General features: G+C 35.5%; 1 protein-coding gene across 3 annotated transcripts in view; it reads left to right on the top strand.

Moving 5' to 3' along the window:
* Nucleotides 1–16,132, top strand: part of LOC141330819 (sodium/potassium/calcium exchanger 2) — a 73,681-nt gene extending 57,549 nt beyond the window's left edge. For all 3 annotated transcript variants that reach the window (XM_073835580.1, XM_073835581.1, XM_073835579.1), the window contains 4 exons: nucleotides 4,911–5,045; nucleotides 5,151–5,240; nucleotides 10,466–10,632; nucleotides 10,931–16,132. In XM_073835580.1, coding sequence (XP_073691681.1) covers nucleotides 4,911–5,045; nucleotides 5,151–5,240; nucleotides 10,466–10,632; nucleotides 10,931–11,180 — 642 coding nt within the window. In that variant the 3' untranslated portion in view covers nucleotides 11,181–16,132. The remainder of the gene's footprint in view (nucleotides 1–4,910; nucleotides 5,046–5,150; nucleotides 5,241–10,465; nucleotides 10,633–10,930) is intronic.
* Nucleotides 16,133–22,297: the final 6,165 nt, after the last annotated feature.

The following is a 22,297-nucleotide window of genomic DNA, read 5'->3' as shown; positions in this document are numbered from 1 at the left end:
GGTGCTGGGATGTGAGGAGGCGGAGCGAAAGTCCACAACACCAACCCCTGACGCTGATTGGCTGGACACTGTTTGTTTTCCTGTGGAAAGGTTGGTAGCACCGATTTTTTTTGGCATATCTCGGACCCTAGGCTGACCAGAGAGACGCGGTTTTTTTTACAGTCGATTTATGGGGCAGGCAGCGAGCGGAACGTGAAGAAAGGTCAGCTGAATTTGACACTTTATGTTTCAGGCTTGAAATCGCTGATACAACCTTTAACATTGGCAGCCATGCAGTGTTGTTTTCGTCAACGATGACGATGACGAAATCATTTCGTTGACGCCACTTTTTTCATGACGATAACGAGACGATGACGAGATAAAAATGGCTCGTTGATGACTAAAACATGACGAGACGTGTGTGAGTTTTCGTTGACGAGACGAGAATAGACGAAATGTTAGTGGGTGGTCCATCAGACGTTTAAATGCATGACATTTCCGCTTATTGTGCATGCCAATTAAAACCGAAAAAGTATCTGACGCTATGGCAAGCCGTTGTAGCATTAAATACTCTTTGCTATACTAGTATGGCAAGCCGTTTTAGCATTCCATCCTTGTTTGTCTTTTATGTTCTAAAACATTCCTTCATTATTGTAATTATTGGTGAAAATAGTCGATCCGGAAGCTCACATTGTGTTGAACTATAGGTCTGCTATTTTCACAACTTATAAGTGACACTACCCAACAGCAAAATACTTACTGACCTACATTAATTTGTTAAAAGACTACTTTTTTCCCTTTTTTTTTGACTAAAACTAGACTAAAACCTTTTTGACTTTTCGTCAACTAAAATTGGACTAAAACTATCACATATAGAAGTGACTAAAATTTGACTAAAACTAATAAGCATTTTAGTCCAAAAGACTAAGACTAAGACTAAATCTAAGATGGTTGTCAAAAACAACACTGCAGCCATGCAAATTTTTATTATTATTTCCGTCTGTCTGAAACCCCTGAATTATGGTAATTTATGTATTTGTTTATTTTACTACTACTACTGATATTACTGTTATTATATGTTGTTGTTTTTTTTCTAACTGATATGGGCTCATTTTCATCTGCAGTCCATGGCAGGTTGATTGTTAAAAGTACATATGCCTACAGTTATAAAAAAAAAGGAATATGACCACAAAAGAATCCTGTAAGCATGTTTTATGTTTGAGGTGGAACCAAATCAGCACTGTGCTGATTTTAGTTTTTATCTCAGTGTCACTGATGATGGCCTCGTCTCTTCTGTCATTTTCTCTGTTCAAACTATTTTGAGTGTTCGTTCAATGTGTGCCTGTCAGGAGGCCGTGGCGCTCCGTTCACACCCGCACCAGTGTTTCACCAGTTTGCCGTCCCGATGATTACACTGCTCCTGCAGGACGCCGTCCCACAACACACACTCATACACACACCATCACACAGAGACTGTATACACACACACACACACACACACACACACTCACCCATTCACACACTCACACTGCAGCTGAAGGTGACATTACAAAAATCTCAAAGTATTCTCAACCAGCAGCTATTTTTACTTGAAGAAAGGTCACATTGGTGTTGAAGCAGAAGATGAAACATTGAAATATAACTGAGAGCGTTTCAGAAGCTGCTGTTTTATCCAGACTCTTCCTGATCCCTACATCCAGAAGCAAACAGACTGTCAGACGACATTCACTGCGTATTTACAGTATTTGCCAATTTCATGCATTTCATATTTCAGAGACTGGCAAATCTGCATTTACCTATAACAATGTCATAAAGCCTTTAGTTTTACTTTATACCCTTTAAAAAAATGCACTTTAACGTGTAAAAATCTTACTTATTACAAATACAGTATACTTTAAAAGAATATACTTAAATGTGAACTTGATAGGAACCGTATATAAGAAATGTATTTCAGTTAATCATAAAATGGCCCTGACATGTCACTAGACATTAAGAAATCATGTTCATTTCAAATACTTATATCACTGACAGCAGTGGTCCGGCCAGGATATTATCATTTAAAAGTGCAAGTTGCAGCCCTCAACTGATGTTATTGTTGTCATTTTGTCTTTTGGTCTGAGGCTCCACCCTCCAGCTGTCTACCAATCACGAAGTCAGTAGAGTTTCGTCATCCGGGTTGCCAGCTCTGCTCTAGTTACAGCTGCAGCTACGAACGAGTCGGATAAAACATGTATAACGTTACGTAACCTAAAAGTCCTCGTTATGAATCCGAAATACGTCGTGACAAAGTCCGAAATAACACGGGGATTTGTATAGGAGATGCCTTTGAAAGATGGAGACGGCTGAAAACGGAGAAGAATTTGAAGATAGACGCCAACGTTGCTAATTTTCTCCTGGACAGGTAAGATTCATCTATGAGTGGCTAACTTTACTTCCGTAAACAGTGGATTTTCCACGGTCGGCCGTGCTAAATGCGTTCATAAAAAGCTTTATATCGCACCACTAGCAGGGTATGAACACAATCTAAGTTCCGACTGAAATGTGGTGTTACAGTACATCTTTACGGAATATTTGGCTAATCGCCAATTTTTTGCGATACATAATTACTTCGCAAAACATCTCTCGTGAAGCATAAACATAATTAACAGAAGAAAAAAAAAATTACTGTTTAGGACTCGTCACTTGCCATTAGAAGCTCCTTGTAGCAGCCTACGTTCCTGCTGGATCCTGCAGCTTAGCTGGCAACCTGGAGTCAGGGGGGGAGCGGGAGGGGATACACCGTTCTACAGTATTTTGAAAGTGATTGCAGTACCAGTTTTGGCCACAATCCTACATACGGTTCCTTTAATTGCATGCTAATTGCAATTGAATCCAAATGTATTATACTTTAAAATAATATTTAATGCAAAAATGCGATAGCTGAACCTTAGAGTGATTTTGACTCACTTAAGTAGGAATTAAGTACATCTTTATGTCTGCTAAAAGTACTTTAACCATTTACGTTCAACTAAAATAGACATTGTCGTGCATTTAAATATATTTGCAATGATGAAGTTGCAATTTAGTACATTTAAAATATATTAACTTAATATTAAATAGCACTAGTTAAAATGTAAAGTTTCTTTACATGTGCGTTAGTAGGTTAGTCAACACATCACATCTAATTAGATACATAAAGCAATGATTTAAAATGTACTTTAAAAGTAAAACTTTTAGCTTGACACGATTGTAAAGGTCACTTTTTAAAAGTGTACTTAAGTGGAACTCTTTTTTTCATTGTCTTTTTTCTCTATCACACATTTTACTAATCATCATAAATTATATATCATTTGAAAGCGTAAAACCTTAAAATTAATCCTGTATAGTCTCCTCCCCCTTAGTGGGTGGAGTCAAGTGTTATATTACAAAATATAATATAATCTTTTAGAATCAAAACTTTTTATAATCTTGGCAAAAATCTTTGTTTTTTTTTTGGTTACCAACATTCTTTCTTCAGTTGAACATCTTTCATGTTGAACTGAAAGCATAAATTCATACAGATTCAGAACAACTTGAGGGTGAGTAAATGATGACGACAAAATTTTCATTTTTGCGTGAACTGTCTCTTTAAGGTTACGGTTATGACTATGTGTTTTTGACATAAATAGATTTCAAGGAACAGCACTACATCCTGTTCTGCAAACTGATGGACATTGATACAGGTCTGTTTGACGTCTGTTAATCGAGGATTGCTCTTAGAGTTGCATTTGATTCCAGATTGATCGCACGTCATCAAAAACTCTTCTCCGTTAGGAATCGGCTCTTAAACGCATCAGCCATCACCATAGTAACCACTCCACCGCTCTTAAAGGGAAAGGCACACATTCTGATTGCCTGCTCTTACGTTGATTGTCAACCACACTTACTGTACACTCCACACGCTCAGTGCAGCTGTTTTTGAGCAGCCTGAAGAGAGAAATAGTGAGAAAGAGAAGAGTGGAGACAGGAGGAGTTTCACAGTTAGCTCACGCATTTGTTTTTGCTCCGTCTGAGCGTCTGACAGCGCGTCTCTGAGGATCTGCACACTGCAGATGCAGAAACACACACCTGAGAAAGACCCCAGCGCTTTGGTTTATAGTAGTGTTATTTTTGTATATTTTGATCAGCTAATAGTTTTTATTAATATTGTGAATGATTTTTTATGTTTGTTTTAATGCAAAATAATCATCATTTTGTGCTTTATTTCAGTGCTTTGTTTCAACAGTTTAAATTAGTTATGTTTATTTTTATTTTTTTTTCATTTTGATTTTAGTTGAAGTTGTAGTAATTTGGTGTTTGTCATTTTTATTAGTTATTGTTTTATATACTGTATTTTTTATATACAAGTATGTCTATTTTTATTTAAGTTCTAGTATTAGTAGTTTTAATATATCAAGTTAAGTGTTATTTCAGTCAACGTTAATTTTATTTCAGTTTAAGCTATCATCTGGTGTTTTTTTTTATAATACAATTTATATATAACAAGTTTTATTTTAAATGTTAATTTTATTTCAAATTATTTTTTTTGTTTTAGTTTTTGTTATAATACTAAAACTAAAACTTTTACTTTATTCAATCTAGTTGACAAGCCAATATGTCTCATTTTCAGTTTATTTTAAACAAAAACAATAAAACAAAAACATAAAAAAATACTTTAAACTTAAATAAATAAACATTTTAGTAAATAAAAAATTCTAATATTTTATTTCAGTTTATTAAGGTTTTTTATTTAGTTAACGATAGTAACCCTGGTTTGTAGCTGTATATGGCATGTTCTGACAATCCCGCAGGATTTACACGAGCTTTAATTGGAGAAACAGGGACCCAATCGAATGTGTGGGAGGCTCGGAGTGGTTTGTGCGTGTCGGAGATAATTGGAAATGTTCACATTTCACACATTTCTTTCTGATCAGGGTGAAGAGGATGATGAGGAAGATCAGCCTTTGAGCCTGTCGTGGCCCGAGTCCAAACGCAAGCGCTTCACGTATCTGTTGATCCTGCCAATAGTCTTCCCTCTGTGGATCACGCTGCCGGACGTCAGGAAGCCCGTGAGTTTCTGTCTGAGGAATATTTGATGCAGATGTGAGCTGGGAAATGCTCGTAACCGTGAGACAATTCTCGTGCGTTTTTTTTTTTTTTTTTTTTTTTTTTAGACTTCCAAGAAGTTTTTTCCCATTGCGTTCCTGGGAGCGATATGCTGGATCGCAGGATTCTCCTACCTGATGGTCTGGTGGGCTCATCAGGTAAGACCTGACAGGACAACAGACATAACTAGTTCACATCAGGGATTGTTTACGTTTTATTAAGAACATCTGGACTTTCAGTTTGCACAAGAATATAAAGTACACTATATACTGCAGCATACAGTTGAGGTCAAAAGTTTACATCCCCTTTTCAGAATCTGCAAAATGTTAATTCTTTTACCAAAATAAGAGGAATCATACAAAATGCATCATGTCATGTGACCTGCGTTGTTTGCTATAAGTAGCCCTCATGTTGCCATTATCTCTTGTCAGGTATTGAAGTTGTAACCTCCTGCTAGTGAGTCTGTTTCAAGTCAAGACTCTGTTTGGATTATGTTTAAATTTTATGTTTCTGTGAAATTCCAAAATCCACTTGGGTTCTCATTAAAATTTGCCTCCAGTGGACTAATCCGTTACAGAGACTTGACTTGATACAGACTTAACTTGACATGAAACAGCCTTGACTTGAAACAAACTTAGCCTAGACTCGAAACAGACTTAGACTGGACTAGAAACAGACTTAGACTTGACTTGAAGCAGACTTGACTTGAAACAGACTTAGATTCGATTTGAAACAGACTTAGACTTGACTTGAAACAGACTTAGACTAGACTTGAAACAGACTTGACTTGAAACAGACTTAGACTCGACTTGAAAAAGACTTGACTTGAAACAGACTTAGACTCGACTTGAAACAGACTTAGACTAGACTTGAAACAGACTTAGACTAGACTTGAAACAGACTTGACTTGAAACAGACAGACTAGACTTGAAACAGAGTTAGACTAGACTTGAAACAGACTGACTCGACTTGAAACAGACTCACTCGACTTGAAACAGACTCACTAGCAGGAGGTTACAACTTCAATACACGACAAGAGACAATGGCAACATGAGGGCTACTTATAGCAAACAATGCAGGTCACATGACAAACCAACTAATGAAAAACAAGATACGACTAGAAGAACCAATGAGAACATGACACATTGAACAGGACCCCCAAACAAATCCCAAACCCAATGTTACAGTATGATCTCTCTTATTTTGGTAAAATAATTAACATTTTGCAGATTCTGAAAAGATTCCGAATTGGGTCATTTTTATGAATTCAGCTATTATTATCATGAAACAGACTTGACTTAAAACAGACTTAGACTTGACTTGAAACAGACTTAGACTTGACTTGAAACAGACTTAGACTAGACTTGAAACAGACTTAGACTTGACTTGAAACAGACTTAGACTCGACTTGAAACAGACTTAGACTAAACTTGAAACAGACTCACTAGCAGGAGGTTACAACTTCAATACATGACAAGAGACAATGGCAACATGAGAGCTACTTATAGCAAACAATGCAGGTCACATGACACAAACCAACCAACCCAAACCCCATGTTACAGTATGATCTCTCTTATTTTGGTAAAATAATTAACATTTTGCAGATTCTGAAAAGATTCCGAATTGGGTCATTTTTATAAATTCAGCTATTATTATCATGAAACAGACTTGACTTAAAACAGACTTAGACTTGACTTGAAACAGACTTAGACTTGACTTGAAACAGACTTAGACTAGACTTGAAACAGACTTGACTTGAAACAGACTTAGACTAGACTTAAAACAGACTTAGACTTGACTTGAAACAGACTTAGACTCGACTTGAAACAGACTTAGACTAAACTTGAAACAGACTCACTAGCAGAAGGTTACAACTTCAATACATGACAAGAGACAATGGCAACATGAGAGCTACTTATAGCAAACAATGCAGGTCACATGACACAAACCAACCAACCCAAACCCCATGTTACAGTATGATCTCTCTTATTTTGGTAAAATAATTAACATTTTGCAGATTCTGAAAGGATTCCGAATTGGGTCATTTTTATAAATTCAGCTATTATTATCATGAAACAGACTTGACTTAAAACAGACTTAGACTTGACTTGAAACAGACTTGAAACAGACTTAGACTTGACTTGAAACAGACTTAGACTAGACTTGAAACAGACTTAGACTTGACTTGAAACAGACTTAGACTCGACTTGAAACAGACTTAGACTAGACTTGAAACAGACTTAGACTTGACTTGAAACAGACTTAGACTCGACTTGAAACAGACTTAGACTAAACTTGAAACAGACTCACTAGCAGGAGGTTACAACTTCAATACATGACAAGAGACAATGGCAACATGAGGGCTACTTATAGCAAACAATGCAGGTCACATGACACAAACCAACCAACCCAAACCTCATGTTACAGTATGATCTCTCTTATTTTGGTAAAATAATTAACATTTTGCAGATTCTGAAAGGATTCCGAACTGGGTCATTTTTATAAATTCAGCTATTATTATCATGAAACAGATTTGACTTGAAACAGACTTGACTTGAAACAGACTTAGACTCGAATTGAAACAGACTTGACTTGAAACAGACTTAGACTTGACTTGACTTGAGACAGACTTAGACTCGACTTGAAACAGACTTAGACTAGACTTGAAACAGACTCACTAGCAGGAAGTTACAACTTCAATACATGACAAGAGACAATGGCAACATGAGGGCTACTTATAGCAAACAATGCAGGTCACATGACAAACCAACTAATGAAAAACAAGATACGACTAGAAGAACCAATGAGAACATGACACATTGAACAGAACCCCCAAACAAATCCCAAACCCCATGTTACAGTATGATCTCTCTTATTTTGGTAAAATAATTAACATTTTGCAGATTCTGAAAGGATTTCGAACTGGGTCATTTTTTATAAATTCAGCTATTATTATCATGAAACAGACTTGACTTAGACTTGACTTGAAACAGACTTAGACTTGACTTGAAACAGACTTAGACTCGACTTGAAACAGACTTAGACTAAACTTGAAACAGACTCACTAGCAGGAGGTTACAACTTCAATACATGACAAGAGACAATGGCAACATGAGAGCTACTTATAGCAAACAATGCAGGTCACATGACACAAACCAACCAACCCAAACCCCATGTTACAGTATGATCTCTCTTATTTTGGTAAAATAATTAACATTTTGCAGATTCTGAAAAGATTCCGAATTGGGTCATTTTTATAAATTCAGCTATTATTATCATGAAACAGACTTGACTTAAAACAGACTTAGACTTGACTTGAAACAGACTTAGACTTGACTTGAAACAGACTTAGACTAGACTTGAAACAGACTTGACTTGAAACAGACTTAGACTAGACTTAAAACAGACTTAGACTTGACTTGAAACAGACTTAGACTCGACTTGAAACAGACTTAGACTAAACTTGAAACAGACTCACTAGCAGAAGGTTACAACTTCAATACATGACAAGAGACAATGGCAACATGAGAGCTACTTATAGCAAACAATGCAGGTCACATGACACAAACCAACCAACCCAAACCCCATGTTACAGTATGATCTCTCTTATTTTGGTAAAATAATTAACATTTTGCAGATTCTGAAAGGATTCCGAATTGGGTCATTTTTATAAATTCAGCTATTATTATCATGAAACAGACTTGACTTAAAACAGACTTAGACTTGACTTGAAACAGACTTGAAACAGACTTAGACTTGACTTGAAACAGACTTAGACTAGACTTGAAACAGACTTAGACTTGACTTGAAACAGACTTAGACTCGACTTGAAACAGACTTAGACTAGACTTGAAACAGACTTAGACTTGACTTGAAACAGACTTAGACTCGACTTGAAACAGACTTAGACTAAACTTGAAACAGACTCACTAGCAGGAGGTTACAACTTCAATACATGACAAGAGACAATGGCAACATGAGGGCTACTTATAGCAAACAATGCAGGTCACATGACACAAACCAACCAACCCAAACCTCATGTTACAGTATGATCTCTCTTATTTTGGTAAAATAATTAACATTTTGCAGATTCTGAAAGGATTCCGAACTGGGTCATTTTTATAAATTCAGCTATTATTATCATGAAACAGATTTGACTTGAAACAGACTTGACTTGAAACAGACTTAGACTCGAATTGAAACAGACTTGACTTGAAACAGACTTAGACTTGACTTGACTTGAGACAGACTTAGACTCGACTTGAAACAGACTTAGACTAGACTTGAAACAGACTCACTAGCAGGAAGTTACAACTTCAATACATGACAAGAGACAATGGCAACATGAGGGCTACTTATAGCAAACAATGCAGGTCACATGACACAAACCAACCAACCCAAACCTCATGTTACAGTATGATCTCTCTTATTTTGGTAAAATAATTAACATTTTGCAGATTCTGAAAGGATTCCGAACTGGGTCATTTTTATAAATTCAGCTATTATTATCATGAAACAGATTTGACTTGAAACAGACTTGACTTGAAACAGACTTAGACTCGAATTGAAACAGACTTGACTTGAAACAGACTTAGACTTGACTTGACTTGAGACAGACTTAGACTCGACTTGAAACAGACTTAGACTAGACTTGAAACAGACTCACTAGCAGGAAGTTACAACTTCAATACATGACAAGAGACAATGGCAACATGAGGGCTACTTATAGCAAACAATGCAGGTCACATGACAAACCAACTAATGAAAAACAAGATACGACTAGAAGAACCAATGAGAACATGACACATTGAACAGAACCCCCAAACAAATCCCAAACCCCATGTTACAGTATGATCTCTCTTATTTTGGTAAAATAATTAACATTTTGCAGATTCTGAAAGGATTTCGAACTGGGTCATTTTTTATAAATTCAGCTATTATTATCATGAAACAGACTTGACTTGAAACAGACTTAGACTTGACTTGAAACAAACTAAGACTTGATTTGAAACATGCTTAAATGTGAAATCTTATATAGGTCAGTACTAAATAAACAATAACATGCATTTTGTATGATCCCTCTTATTTTGGTAAAACAACATTTTGCAGATTCTGAAGGGGGTGTAAACTTTTGAACTCGACTGTATTTGATATCATCTGAAATAAAGGATGTAGAAATACCTTTCTTATATACAGTACATACTGTATGTATTATATAATAAAACATTTCTTGTATTTCTTGAACTAAACTTGACAAAGTTGTATAAAATTCTTCCACTAGCAGTGTGTTTTTGATGTTGAGCCCAATGACGATTCGAGGCCATATTTTTGTGCCAGGTTAGCTCTACATCGGTCCGATAGTTTTATGCTAATATCTCGGCAGGTTGGAGAGACTATAGGAATCACTGAGGAGATCATGGGACTCACGATTTTAGCGGCGGGAACCTCCATCCCTGACCTGATCACCAGTGTCATTGTGGCCCGCAAGGGTCTGGGAGACATGGCCGTGTCCAGCTCTGTGGGCTCCAACATATTCGACATCACTGTGGGGTACGGTTTGTGTTTTTATTTAAGAAAGTAACACTTTTATCAAAAAGGATGCATTAAACTGATCAAAAGTGACAGTCCATACATTCATAATGTGACAAAAGATTTCTATTTAAAATAAATGCAGTTCTTTTGAACTTTGAAAAGCAAATTGCCAACATGTTTGTAGCATGATTAACAAGTTGCTAGTATGTTTCTAACATGATTAAAAATTTGCTAAATTATTATCATACAGTTAACTTGGTTTAGTTTTGTACGTCTGATGTTCAGAGTCCTAAAGGAGCATTTGTTTGTTTCCCAGGTTACCGTTCCCATGGCTGCTGTTCTCCATAATCAACAACATGAGCCCGGTTCAGGTGAGTAGTAACGGTCTGTTCTGCGCCATCGTGCTGCTCTTCATCATGCTCCTCTTCGTCATCATCTCCATCGCCGCCTGTAAGTGGAAGATGAGCAAACTGCTGGGCTTCATCATGTTCCTGCTCTATATCGTCTTCCTGGTGGTCAGCGTCCTGTTGGAGGACAAGGTCATCGTCTGCCCCATCTCGATCTGACGGCTCATTTACAGAAAACCCTGCTCCTGCTGACTTTACCTCACCTCCGCATTCATTTATTTTCTTATGACAGAGTTCCCGGCCTCCTTGTGTGTGTGTGTGTGTGTGTGTGTGTGTGTTTATGGGAATTTTTAATTATTAAACAAAAACTATTTGCCAGTAATTAATTCAAGGTATATTCTTAGTATTTTTGTCTTGTTTTTCAATGCATTTATCTCAACATTCTTAAATCCAGATGCATTTACTTAAAGTTACTTGAGTCTTGTTTTCTTCAATGAACGAATGAATGAGTTTGAGTTCATGCAAGTGTCATTTTAGTATAGTTTTTATTCACAATTTGACTTTTTTAAATTTTACTTAAGGTTAACTAATTGTAATCTAATTTCTGGTTAATCTTTATTTCAGTTTCAGAGTTTTAGTTTTAAAGTTGAACTGCTTTAAAATGAGAAACGTTGCCTTGCCAGCAAGCTGAAATAAAAAGCTTTTATATTTTATTGATATTTTAAGTTAACCTTTATTTTCTCAATTAACAGAAATGTTTTACCATTTTAGTTTTTGTTTCAGTTTTAATAACCCTGATTTTTGCTTCAAGCAATAAATAAATATTTATCAGTGGGGTTAAATAAAATCTTGTTTTCCCTATAATTGATTGATCAATTTATTTATAAAAAAAGAGATATTTTTCTTGTTTTAGGCAATATTTTTTAATATCTTAAATCTTTTTTTTTCCTTCTGAAGTAAATGTGTCTGGATTTAGAAATGAATTTGTATTCTTAAAGAACTTCTTTTTAATAATTACGTAAACTTTTTTTGAATGCAATTGATCGTGTCAGACGATGTCAAACCAGGGTTGCAACGATGCACCAAACTTAAATTGTTCAATAACTGGGTGCAAACTCTACTGTAAAGAATCCTTTGAACTGGATGAGATTTATCACCACAGTGTTAAACCTTTATACAGATTTATGATTTGTTTCTTATTTACTTTCAAACAACGTGCATCTCGGTTGTGGTCAAAGCCAAAGGGCAAAGCGACTGGAGCTCCGCGATCAGAATGATCTCTGATTATTTTTGGGTTGTTTTATTCACTCTGTAGGGAGCGCTGAGGATTTCTGCGCAGACAGACGCTGTGATTATCGCAGGCAGCGTTTGCTCATTTCTCAGTCTCTGTGGGCCGTTTGTTCACGCTGTGAATGTGCTGCACTGCTGAATAATCGCTGGTTTGGAGCAATTACTCCATGATATGACAGATACAGTGTCCAAAATGATTTTCACTTTGCATGAGCTGATGGCAAATGTTCATTTTCTGATTTATTCTTGTATTCTTTCTATTATATTCCTTAGTGAAAAATAAATATACTAAAATGTATTTAAAATACATTTATTTAATGCCAAGTATACTACAAATACATTTACAAAGACCCTGAAATTGTACTTAGTATAGTACACTGGTATTTTTAAAGTCTAAAGGCTAAATTGGAACAACTAATTTTGTACTTTATGCACTTTAATTGTATGGAAGTAGTGCTGAAGTCCAACTAAAGATATGCTTAAGTATATTTGATTGTGCTAATATGGAACTATTGCAAGTATACTTTAGGTGCACTTTACAAAATATGTAAAGGTCATACAATCCTCAACAACAGTGACATTAAAACATATTCTAAGCTTAATATTAAGAAATGTGCATTGTGCACAAGTAGTACACCAAATAAAGTTTACTTATTGATCAGTAAACATGTTAATAGACTTAAACTATACTTATTTATTTTATACTGCATTTTAAATCTATTTTTTACTAGGGTTTGTGTGCTAAAACACATCTTGTTAAGAACATGAAAAGAAAACTAACTTTCTTGTAGTGGTGGTACATAGAAGCATGATGTATTCTGCATGTTCTGCAATTACTGTATGGTATTTATTTATTTAACATATTTTACACAATATGTTTCACATATGTGACCTTGGACCACAAAACCAGTCATAAGTGTTATTTTTTATTTATTTTTTTGTAAATGAAAGAAAGATAGCCATAGATGTATACTGAGATACAACTTTAAAAATCTAGAATCTGAAGGTGCAAAAAAAAAAAAAAAAAAAAAAAGGTCTTAGCTATGCATATTATTCATCAAAAATTACGTTTTGATATATTTACGGAACATGATCTTTACTTAATATCCTAAAAATATAATAATAATAATGGCTATTGCTACAAATATACCCTACACTGTAAAAAGTTTTCACCAGTTTCAACTTAAAAACTTACGTTTAGCAGCTGTCTTAAGATTTTAAGTTAAATCAACTTAAAGAACAGCTGATTTGACTTAAAATCTTAAGGCAGCTGCTGAACTTAGGTTTTTAAGTTGAATCTGGTGAAAACTTTTTACAGCGTACTTATGACTGGTTTTGTGGTCCAGGGTCACATATTATGACCTATAAAACAACCAGCTAGCTTTATAATTTAGCAAATAAACATTTATTTAACTCAAATGGAGCACAAAATTAAACTGGCCCTAAAACTGAGAATCTATGAACCGTTAGCTCCCTAACGCTAAAAAATGTCAAGGTGCTGGTTGATGATGTATTTTAGATGTTGAATGTGGTTCTAACACCTCCAGAGATATTACGGCTCTTTGACTTGGTTTAGCTTCAGTTCACGGTGAAAGTGTGTAAAGTATATATTGGCCAAGGGTTTTTAAGGATCCAGGATGCCACACTGAAATGTTTCATTAAAGAAAACACTATTTATAGGATATGTATATTTTCCTTTACATTTTGCCTGTATGTCAAGAGGCCAAGTAGCCAGATGCATTGAATTCGAACATATTATTTAACTTGGTATGTCATCCTTCTTCTTCTTTCTATCCTTTCATTTTACTTTTTGAAATATCTTGTTGATTTAATAGCAGTGTAGAGGTATTTGCGCTGCAGTATTGATTGTAAAAATGATTACTTGCTGCCTCCTTCACACCGGAGAAGAGAGCATGATTACTGCATGTTGCTTCCCCAATCATTATTACTCAACCATTTATAGAAACATCGCGTTGAATGATATTATAAACGCGAGGGAAATGTGTAGATGCTTATAGACTGTAGTTATGTGTTAAAACCTAGAAAACATTAGACATATATCGCACTCCCCGCTGCTAAATCCACGTGCAGTGATTTCCCTAAATAGTCCGCGTTCACACTCCATGTAGGTTTGGAAACCAGATCGGAGACGCTAGTGACGCGCTAGAAGCGACATTTTCAAGTAGGCAATGCATGCATGAAAATGTGTAGCCTAATAAGTCAAGATGTGCTCATTTGCTTTACTGTAAGATTCAAAGACAAAATATTTGCATAATGACTTGCCTAACAAATAGTCCTTTGGTAACGAACGAGTGTTAATGTGCTAGCGCTGTCTAAACTTATTCTAGAGATGTAAAAACACGCATTTATTAAGAGTAGCGCGGTCCATGTTACACGAATGGTGCTTTATGACTCGATCTTTGTAATCTGTACAGACACACATGTAGTGCATTTACTAACTAACAGAGAACTCACTGATCAAGAATATTCACATACTGTACACTAGCATAAAGCATATTCCAAATAGTGATTTTATTTGTGGAGGCAGACTTTTATTTGTCTTTTTAAGACATTTTTGGCGTGACAGAAAATCTGGACGCAGCTGCTGTGTATCTTTACCTTAGCAAATACTGCCCTCTAGTGTGTAGTAGGACTTTATTTTTGTATGATGTTTTTGTTGTTGTATCTCTTTCTTTGCAACACATGCACTGAATATAGAAATGCTTCGATCTCGTTGCTGTACTAAATTTATTTTTAGAGAAGAGAACACAATGTCCTTATTTGCTTCTTTAGCTGAAACTCTCATCCAGATTTCAGCAGTGCATGGATGAAATCTTGTACCAACTGCAAGAGTGTATTTCAAGCAAAGAAATGCATAAATGTGTGTTAAATATATGAATGTGGAGATATTGAGCTGAACCAATATGATAGCCTATACTATCAATAAATAGAGAAAACATTAAAGCGCTCAAATGTTTATTTTTAATGAAAACTGATGATAAAGGTGGTATTGAAACTGATATAAGCAATGTAGCTGTCTGAAAATGTATGCATGTTTATTTGTTTATTATTTTTTCCCCCAAATTAGAATTCAGATTTACGTATGAGTAGTAGTTTTCTATCCTTGCCTGTTACACCATATTAATTTTTTTTGCATTAACATCTGCTTTTCAGAACAATTTTGTATTTGATTTTATATATGAATTTTGTCTTATAAGCGGGCTGTACACACTGTTCAAGTGCCCCTGCTTTATCCTGTTCTTGCTTTCTGGCAGGGTATGGATTATTATTATTCATTTAAATGTTTCATTTAGTTTTGTGTCACACATGGCATTGTTAATATGCACTTTGCATTCATATGTGTCTGTTTAATTATTGTTTGTTTGCTTTGAATGAGGCTGAAGCTGAATGTTTGGCCTGGATTTACAGAAGTTACCGAATGCTGGATTTTCTCCATTTTCTTGCACATACAAAGCTCATCTGGACTTTAAAGGAGTGAAAATGCTGAGTCTCTTCACCTTTTTCTGGCTTCATTTCCTAGCGTGTGTAGATGACCCTGTCTGTCTCCACCGTTGTCTTTTTTTCTTCATAAAACTGCACTTTTGTACTGATTCATGCCTGATTATAAAAGCGGCATGCCGACAATTACTCCATCGCTCCGTTTAATGTCCCATTTCACCAGTGTTCATGCGAGTCATTTCAAATGTACATATATACAGATACCAATACAATCAGAATATAGAGAAACTGTAAATGCAAAGTATGTAATAAAAGAAATAAAGGCAAATACAGTATAAGGGCAGATTGTCCGTGGTGAATGAAATTTTTCATGAAATTAGAAACTGCAAAGATGTGAAATAAAGTTGAAACACCAACAATAACCTCTCTTTTCTTTATTTCACAAATATAATGTACTAATGTGCAAGAAACGCAAGCATTTCATTAAATTGTGGCAATCGAAACACCTTGCTTTGCTTTAATTGCTAAAAAGTACTCTTCTTGTCAAAACCTCAAGCTATGCTCTGTAACTTTTGTCCTTTTAGCGGCTGAAGCAGAAAACTACAAGTTACTGCGGAGGAACATTAATCACACAAGTTGTGCATTGGCTCTGATATTTTGAGCCATAACGCTATGATCATGGTTATGGACGATCGCTTTATCAGTGTGGTATTCACTAACAATATCAAAACTACCCCAGTAACGAAAGGAGGATGGATATCCGAGAAATATGTCTCATGAGCTGGTAAGTATGCTGCTGTTGTTTTGATTCCCCTTACGAAAAAGACATTTATTCAAGCGTGCTATTAATATACGTCTTTTAAACTAATAAAAATATGAAAGTATACTTTCAGTCTATTTTTTATGTTCTCAGAAATGTGCTTTATATACTTCTCAGAAATATACTTCAAATGACATTTAAGTATACTTGACTTGTACTTAGAAAAGGTCTAAGTATATTTGAGCTCTACTTGTGCTCTGAGAATCTGTGTTTTCATTGTTATACACTAGGGGCACTATTACACATTTTCTGTACAGAATTTCCAAAACACAAGTGAAGAAGAAACCGAAACAACAGATGCTTCCACATGTAATCTAACACAATCGTCAGACATAAAACAGCATCAAAACCATAGATACGGAAAACTGTAACCTAGTGGAATAAAATGTCAACCCATGAAGAGGAAATAATGACTGTCAAACTTTGGGGTGTTGATCAACTCCATATACGTTTTTAGCTTTTTGTTCAAAATATTGTTTATTCATTTATACATTTTTATTTATAAAACTTACCCACATTCAATTGTTTATATATACATATAAAAAAACAAAACAATGCATGACGCTAGAATAAAATGTTTTTGTTTACAAGCAGATACCCTTTTCTTTCTTTTGGTGTTTTGTATGTTCAGATATTCATATAACAAAATATATACAAATTAATAGGGACATAGTAGTATACTTAAAGTATGATGTAAAGTTCACTTAAAGAAAACTTACGAGTATACTTGCAGTTTAAAACTACTAAACTAGTAGTTTACTGAAACTATACTTCAAAGTGTACTAAAAATGCATAAAAAAGTATTTAATTAGTAAACTATCAGTATACCTGTTCACTAGTATACTTGCAGTACAAACTAAAAACATAGATGTAAACTAGATGTGTACTCAAAGTTTACTACTGTTACTGTTATACTTAAAAGTATACTTTATATTCTAGAACGGGGGCCAATATAGTCCCAAGGAGTATTGAAATAGTACACTTAAAAGTATACTACTAGTACACTGCTATTTGTATACTTACTACATAAAATATACTTAAAAATATATTTGAACCTTATTTAAGTATACTTAACGAAATCAATTTGAAGTATACTTCTTTTTTGGTAAGAGTCACTGCAACTAACCGTTTTAAAGTAATGCTAAAACTGTTTGACATTGATGACAATTGCTTTTAAGTTATATAATGGTGGACACTATAACATGGCAATACTATTTATAGGCAAACAAAATAAGTAGTATTATTTTAGGGAAAGTTACCAACTTAAACACTGTTTGTGAACCTAGTCAATCATAGCCGATATGTGTATATGTAATGTATATAGTGATTTATGGATTGAAGATGTCTAGGGAAAAATAGATAAATACATAAATAAATTGGTAAATAAAATAGAAGATGATTTATGATGTACTCACTCATTATTTACAGCGTAGCTTTAATCAAACATTTATGCTAACAAAACCCCTGAAGAGAGACAGACAAATAAGTGTGTTGTGGCTTGTGTTTTTCACACTTGTAAACCACAAGCCTTTTATTTCCAATGCATCGAAACAAGAATATAGCTGCAAGCAGCAATTATGGGGCCAAGCACCAGGCAAGGTAGCAAGCATCAGAGCAACTGATAGGAGTAGCCAAATTGAAGCCATTTTAAGATGATTTTAGTCCAAATGGTTGAAAATTTGTATAGAACTACTACTAGTAGTATGCTTTAATGGATTATCACTTTTGTCCAATCCAATAGGTGGCACTGTTATCAAATTGATCTGGTGTGTTCAGTGTGAGGTGACAATGACACACACAAAGTTAGGTGTCAATTTGGCAACATGGCTCAAATTTGTTGCATTGCTATCTATCGACACAAAATCCAAAACTTTGTTTCAGCACAGTCTGAAGTTTATCTGGCTCAATTAAGGTGAAAATCGGACGAACGTCTTGGAGGAGTTTAAAAAAGTATGTTTTCAAAATAAATCAAAATGGTGGACAGGAAGTTTAGCCAGATATTGCATAGCTGATATGTACAGTGCCCTCCACTAATATTGGAACCCTTGGAAAATACGAGCAAAGGTGACTGTGGAAATAAATCTGCATTGTTTATCTTTTAGATCTTTCATTTGAAAAATTCACAAAATTCCAACCCTTCCTTTAAGTAAAACGATGGAACCTGAGGGGGAAATCTCATTACGAAATAAATGTTTTTCTCTAGTTCACGCTGGCCACAAATATTGGCACCCCTAGGAATTTGTCTAAGTAAAATATCTCTGAAGTATATTCCCATTCATATTACATTTTTTTTAGCACACCAGGGTGGCTATGAGTATGAAATTGTCCAGCCATGACTTTCTGTTCCACAGGATTATAAATATGAGGAACACAAGGAACCATCACAAGGAATAAAACCAAAGAATATAGTTCTGATGTGCAGAACAAGTTTGTTGAGCTTCACAAAATAGAAAGTGGCTGTAAGAAAAGAGCATTGAAAATCCCCATTCCCACCATCAGGGCAATAATTAAGAAGTTCCAATCAACTAAAGATGTTTCAAATCAAATAATTGTTTTACTTTAATGACAGGTTAGAATTATGTGAATTTTTTGAATGAAAGATCAAAACTATAAATTATGCAATTTTATGTTATCCAATTGATGTGGTGTGGTCAGTGTGAGGTGACAATGGCACGTACAAAGTTTGGTGTAAATATGTTAAAGCTTTGCAGAGATATAGCAGAGATATGCAGTTTGGCATCTTTCCAGCAAATTTGTTGATGCGTTAAAAAAAAAAAAAAAAAAAAAAACATTTCGTATTTCGACACAAAATGGGAAAATTGGCCAGTTTTGTGATTTTTTGTTAAACCATCCAGAAGTTGTAAGCAAAAATAGCCATTTTTTATTTCTCTTGACCACTAGATGGCACTGTGATGAAACACTGCAGGTAACCCCAGGTCACACACCGAGTTTGGTATCAATATGCCAAACTGTTACAGAGATACAGCCTCATATCTATTTTTGTGTGCTTTTCATAGAATTCGTTTCCACGTTATTCAAGCACAGTTTGACAAATCAACTTCAATTCCATAACTTTTTGCCAACATGGTCTGAAGATGATCTGAGCCAATTTTGGTACAAATCAGACAAACCATCTAAAAAAAGTACTATTAACAATAGCAAAAAAAAAAAAAAAAAAAAACCTTACGATTTTTACAATTTGGTGTCTATTTGACTCGGCATGAGCCAAGGAATCAGAGGGGAAAAAATAATTTTCCTTCTAGACCTTCTAGTTCAAAAGTTATTAGCATAAATTGATTAAAATTAAGTTGAAGACTTCAAACTCGTTATAGTCAGCTGCAAATATGGTTTGACCCCAAAAAAATTCTAACAAAAGGTTTCTCAGTGGTTTACAGTACTATCAGATGTACATACTAAAAGTTTACCAAAGTTTGATTCCAAGAAAGGTCCCATTTTCAAAATGGCGGCCATCAGGTCCTTAAAATGACCATTACTCCTGTGTATTCCTCCTAGACCAGGAATACTGGTGCCTGATACATGTTTTGGCCATGTAATATTTTAATTAGCATATTTGCATGACAGATACAGGTAAATTATAAAATTAAAATATAAATATATAAATTAAAATGTCGTGGAAAAGTTAATTTATTTCAGTAATTCAACTCAAATTGTGAAGCTCGTGTATTAAAGGGGTCATCGGATGCCCATTTTCCACAAGTTCATACGATTCTTTAGGGTCTTAATGAAAAGTCTGTAATATACTTTGGTTAAAAATTCTCAATAGTAGTGTAAAAAAAACACCCTTTTACCTTGTCAAAATCAGCTCTGCAAAATATCAGCTCATTTAATCGCATGGGCCCTTTAAATGCGAATGAGCTCTGCTCGCCCCGCCCCTCTCTGCTGAGGGAATAGGAGCTGTAATGTTTACTTTAGCCGCGTTTAGCTGCATTTAGCCGTGTTTATCGGCAAAACTTGCCAACGAGCACATTATTAAGATTCACACGAACAGAGATGCACATGTAGATTGGGATCGGCGCTTTCCTTTTAAAAACTAAAGTAACGTTGTCCTCTACCTCTTAAGCAGCTTAGATGTCGGGAGCAAATGAATACTGCTATGTTCATTATTGCATCCAACAACAGAACACCTCAATCACTCAATTAGAGTCTTCCTCTGCACCTAAGTCGACACAATGGCGATCAGAGTCGGACTGTTTCAGCTCGGTGAGGGCGGATCTAAGGTAAGACGTTCATGTCAATCTACCTCTATATCGTGGGAGTGCCCTCTGTTGGTGTTCCGTCACGACAAGAAGCTGCGAATGACCCGATTTTAAAAAGGGGATATTACTTTTAAAGATAAAAAAAAAATACCACTGGGTGGATTTTTATCATAGTAGGGTGGTTGTGTACACAAACTACCAACACACATTAATATTCAACATGTAAAAGTTAGTTTTGTGTCTGATGACCCCTTTAAATAAATTAATTGCACACAGACTGAAGTAGAATAAGTCTTTGGTTCTTTTAATTGTAATGATTTGGCTAACATTTATCAAAAACCCACCAATTCACTATCTCAACAAATTAGAATATGCTGACTTGCAAATCAGCTAATCAACTCAAAACACCTGCAAAGGTTTTCTGAGTCTTCAAAATGGTCTCTTAGTTTGGTTCACTAGGCTACACAATCATGGTGAAGACTGTTGATCTGACAGTTGTCCAGAAGACAATCATTGACACCCTTCACAAGGAGGGTAAGCCACAAACATTCATTGCCAAAGAAGCTGGCTGTTCACAGAGTGCTGTATCCAAGCATGTTAACAGAAAGTTAAGTGGAAGGAAAAAGTGTGGAAGAAAAAGATGCACAACCAACCGAGAGAACTGCAGCCTTGAGAGGCTTGTGAAGCAAAATCGATTCAAGAATTTGGGTGAACTTCACAAGGAATAGACTTGCGTCAAGGCATCAAGAGCCACTACACACACAGATGTGTCAAGGAATTTGGCCACAGTTGTCATATTCCTCTTGTTAAGCCACTCCTGAACCACGGACAACATCAGAGGCGTCTTACCTGGGCTAAGGAGAAGAAGAAATGGACTGTTGCTCGGTGGTCCATAGTCCTCTTTTCGGATGAGAGCAAGGTCCTAGAGTCTGGAGGAAGGGAGAAGCTCATAGCCCAAGTAGCTTGAGGTCCAGTGTTAAGTTTCCACAATCTGTGATGATTTGGGGTGCAATGTCATCTGCTGATGTTGGTCCACTGCACCCGTTTACCAAGAAATTTTAGAGCACTTCATGCTTCCTTCTGCTGACCAGCTTTTTAAAGATGCTGATTTCAATTTTCAGCAGGATTTGGCACCTGCCCACACTGCCAAATACACCAAAAGTTGGTTAAATGACCATGGTGTTGGTGTGCTTGACTGGCCAGCAAACTCACCAGACCTGAACTCCATAGAGAATCTGTGGGGTATTGTCAAGAGGAAAATGACAAACAATAGACCAAAAAATGCAGATCAGCTCAAGGCCACTGTCAAAGAAACCTGGGCTTCCATACCACCTCAGCAGTGCCACAGACTGGTCACCTCCATGCCACGCTGAATTGAGGCAGCAATTAAAGCAAAACAAGTATTGAGTACATATACAGTAAATAGACATACTTTCCAGAAGGCCAACAATTCACTAAAAAGGTTTTTTTATTGGTCTTATAATTTGTTGAGATAGTGAATTGGTGGGTTTTTTGTTAAATGTGAGCCAAATCATCACAATTAAAAGAAC

The sequence above is a fragment of the Garra rufa genome, chromosome 3, assembly GCF_049309525.1.
Source record: "Garra rufa chromosome 3, GarRuf1.0, whole genome shotgun sequence".
Lineage (NCBI taxonomy): Eukaryota > Metazoa > Chordata > Actinopteri > Cypriniformes > Cyprinidae > Garra > Garra rufa.
This window is presented reverse-complemented; position numbering and strand designations above follow the sequence as displayed.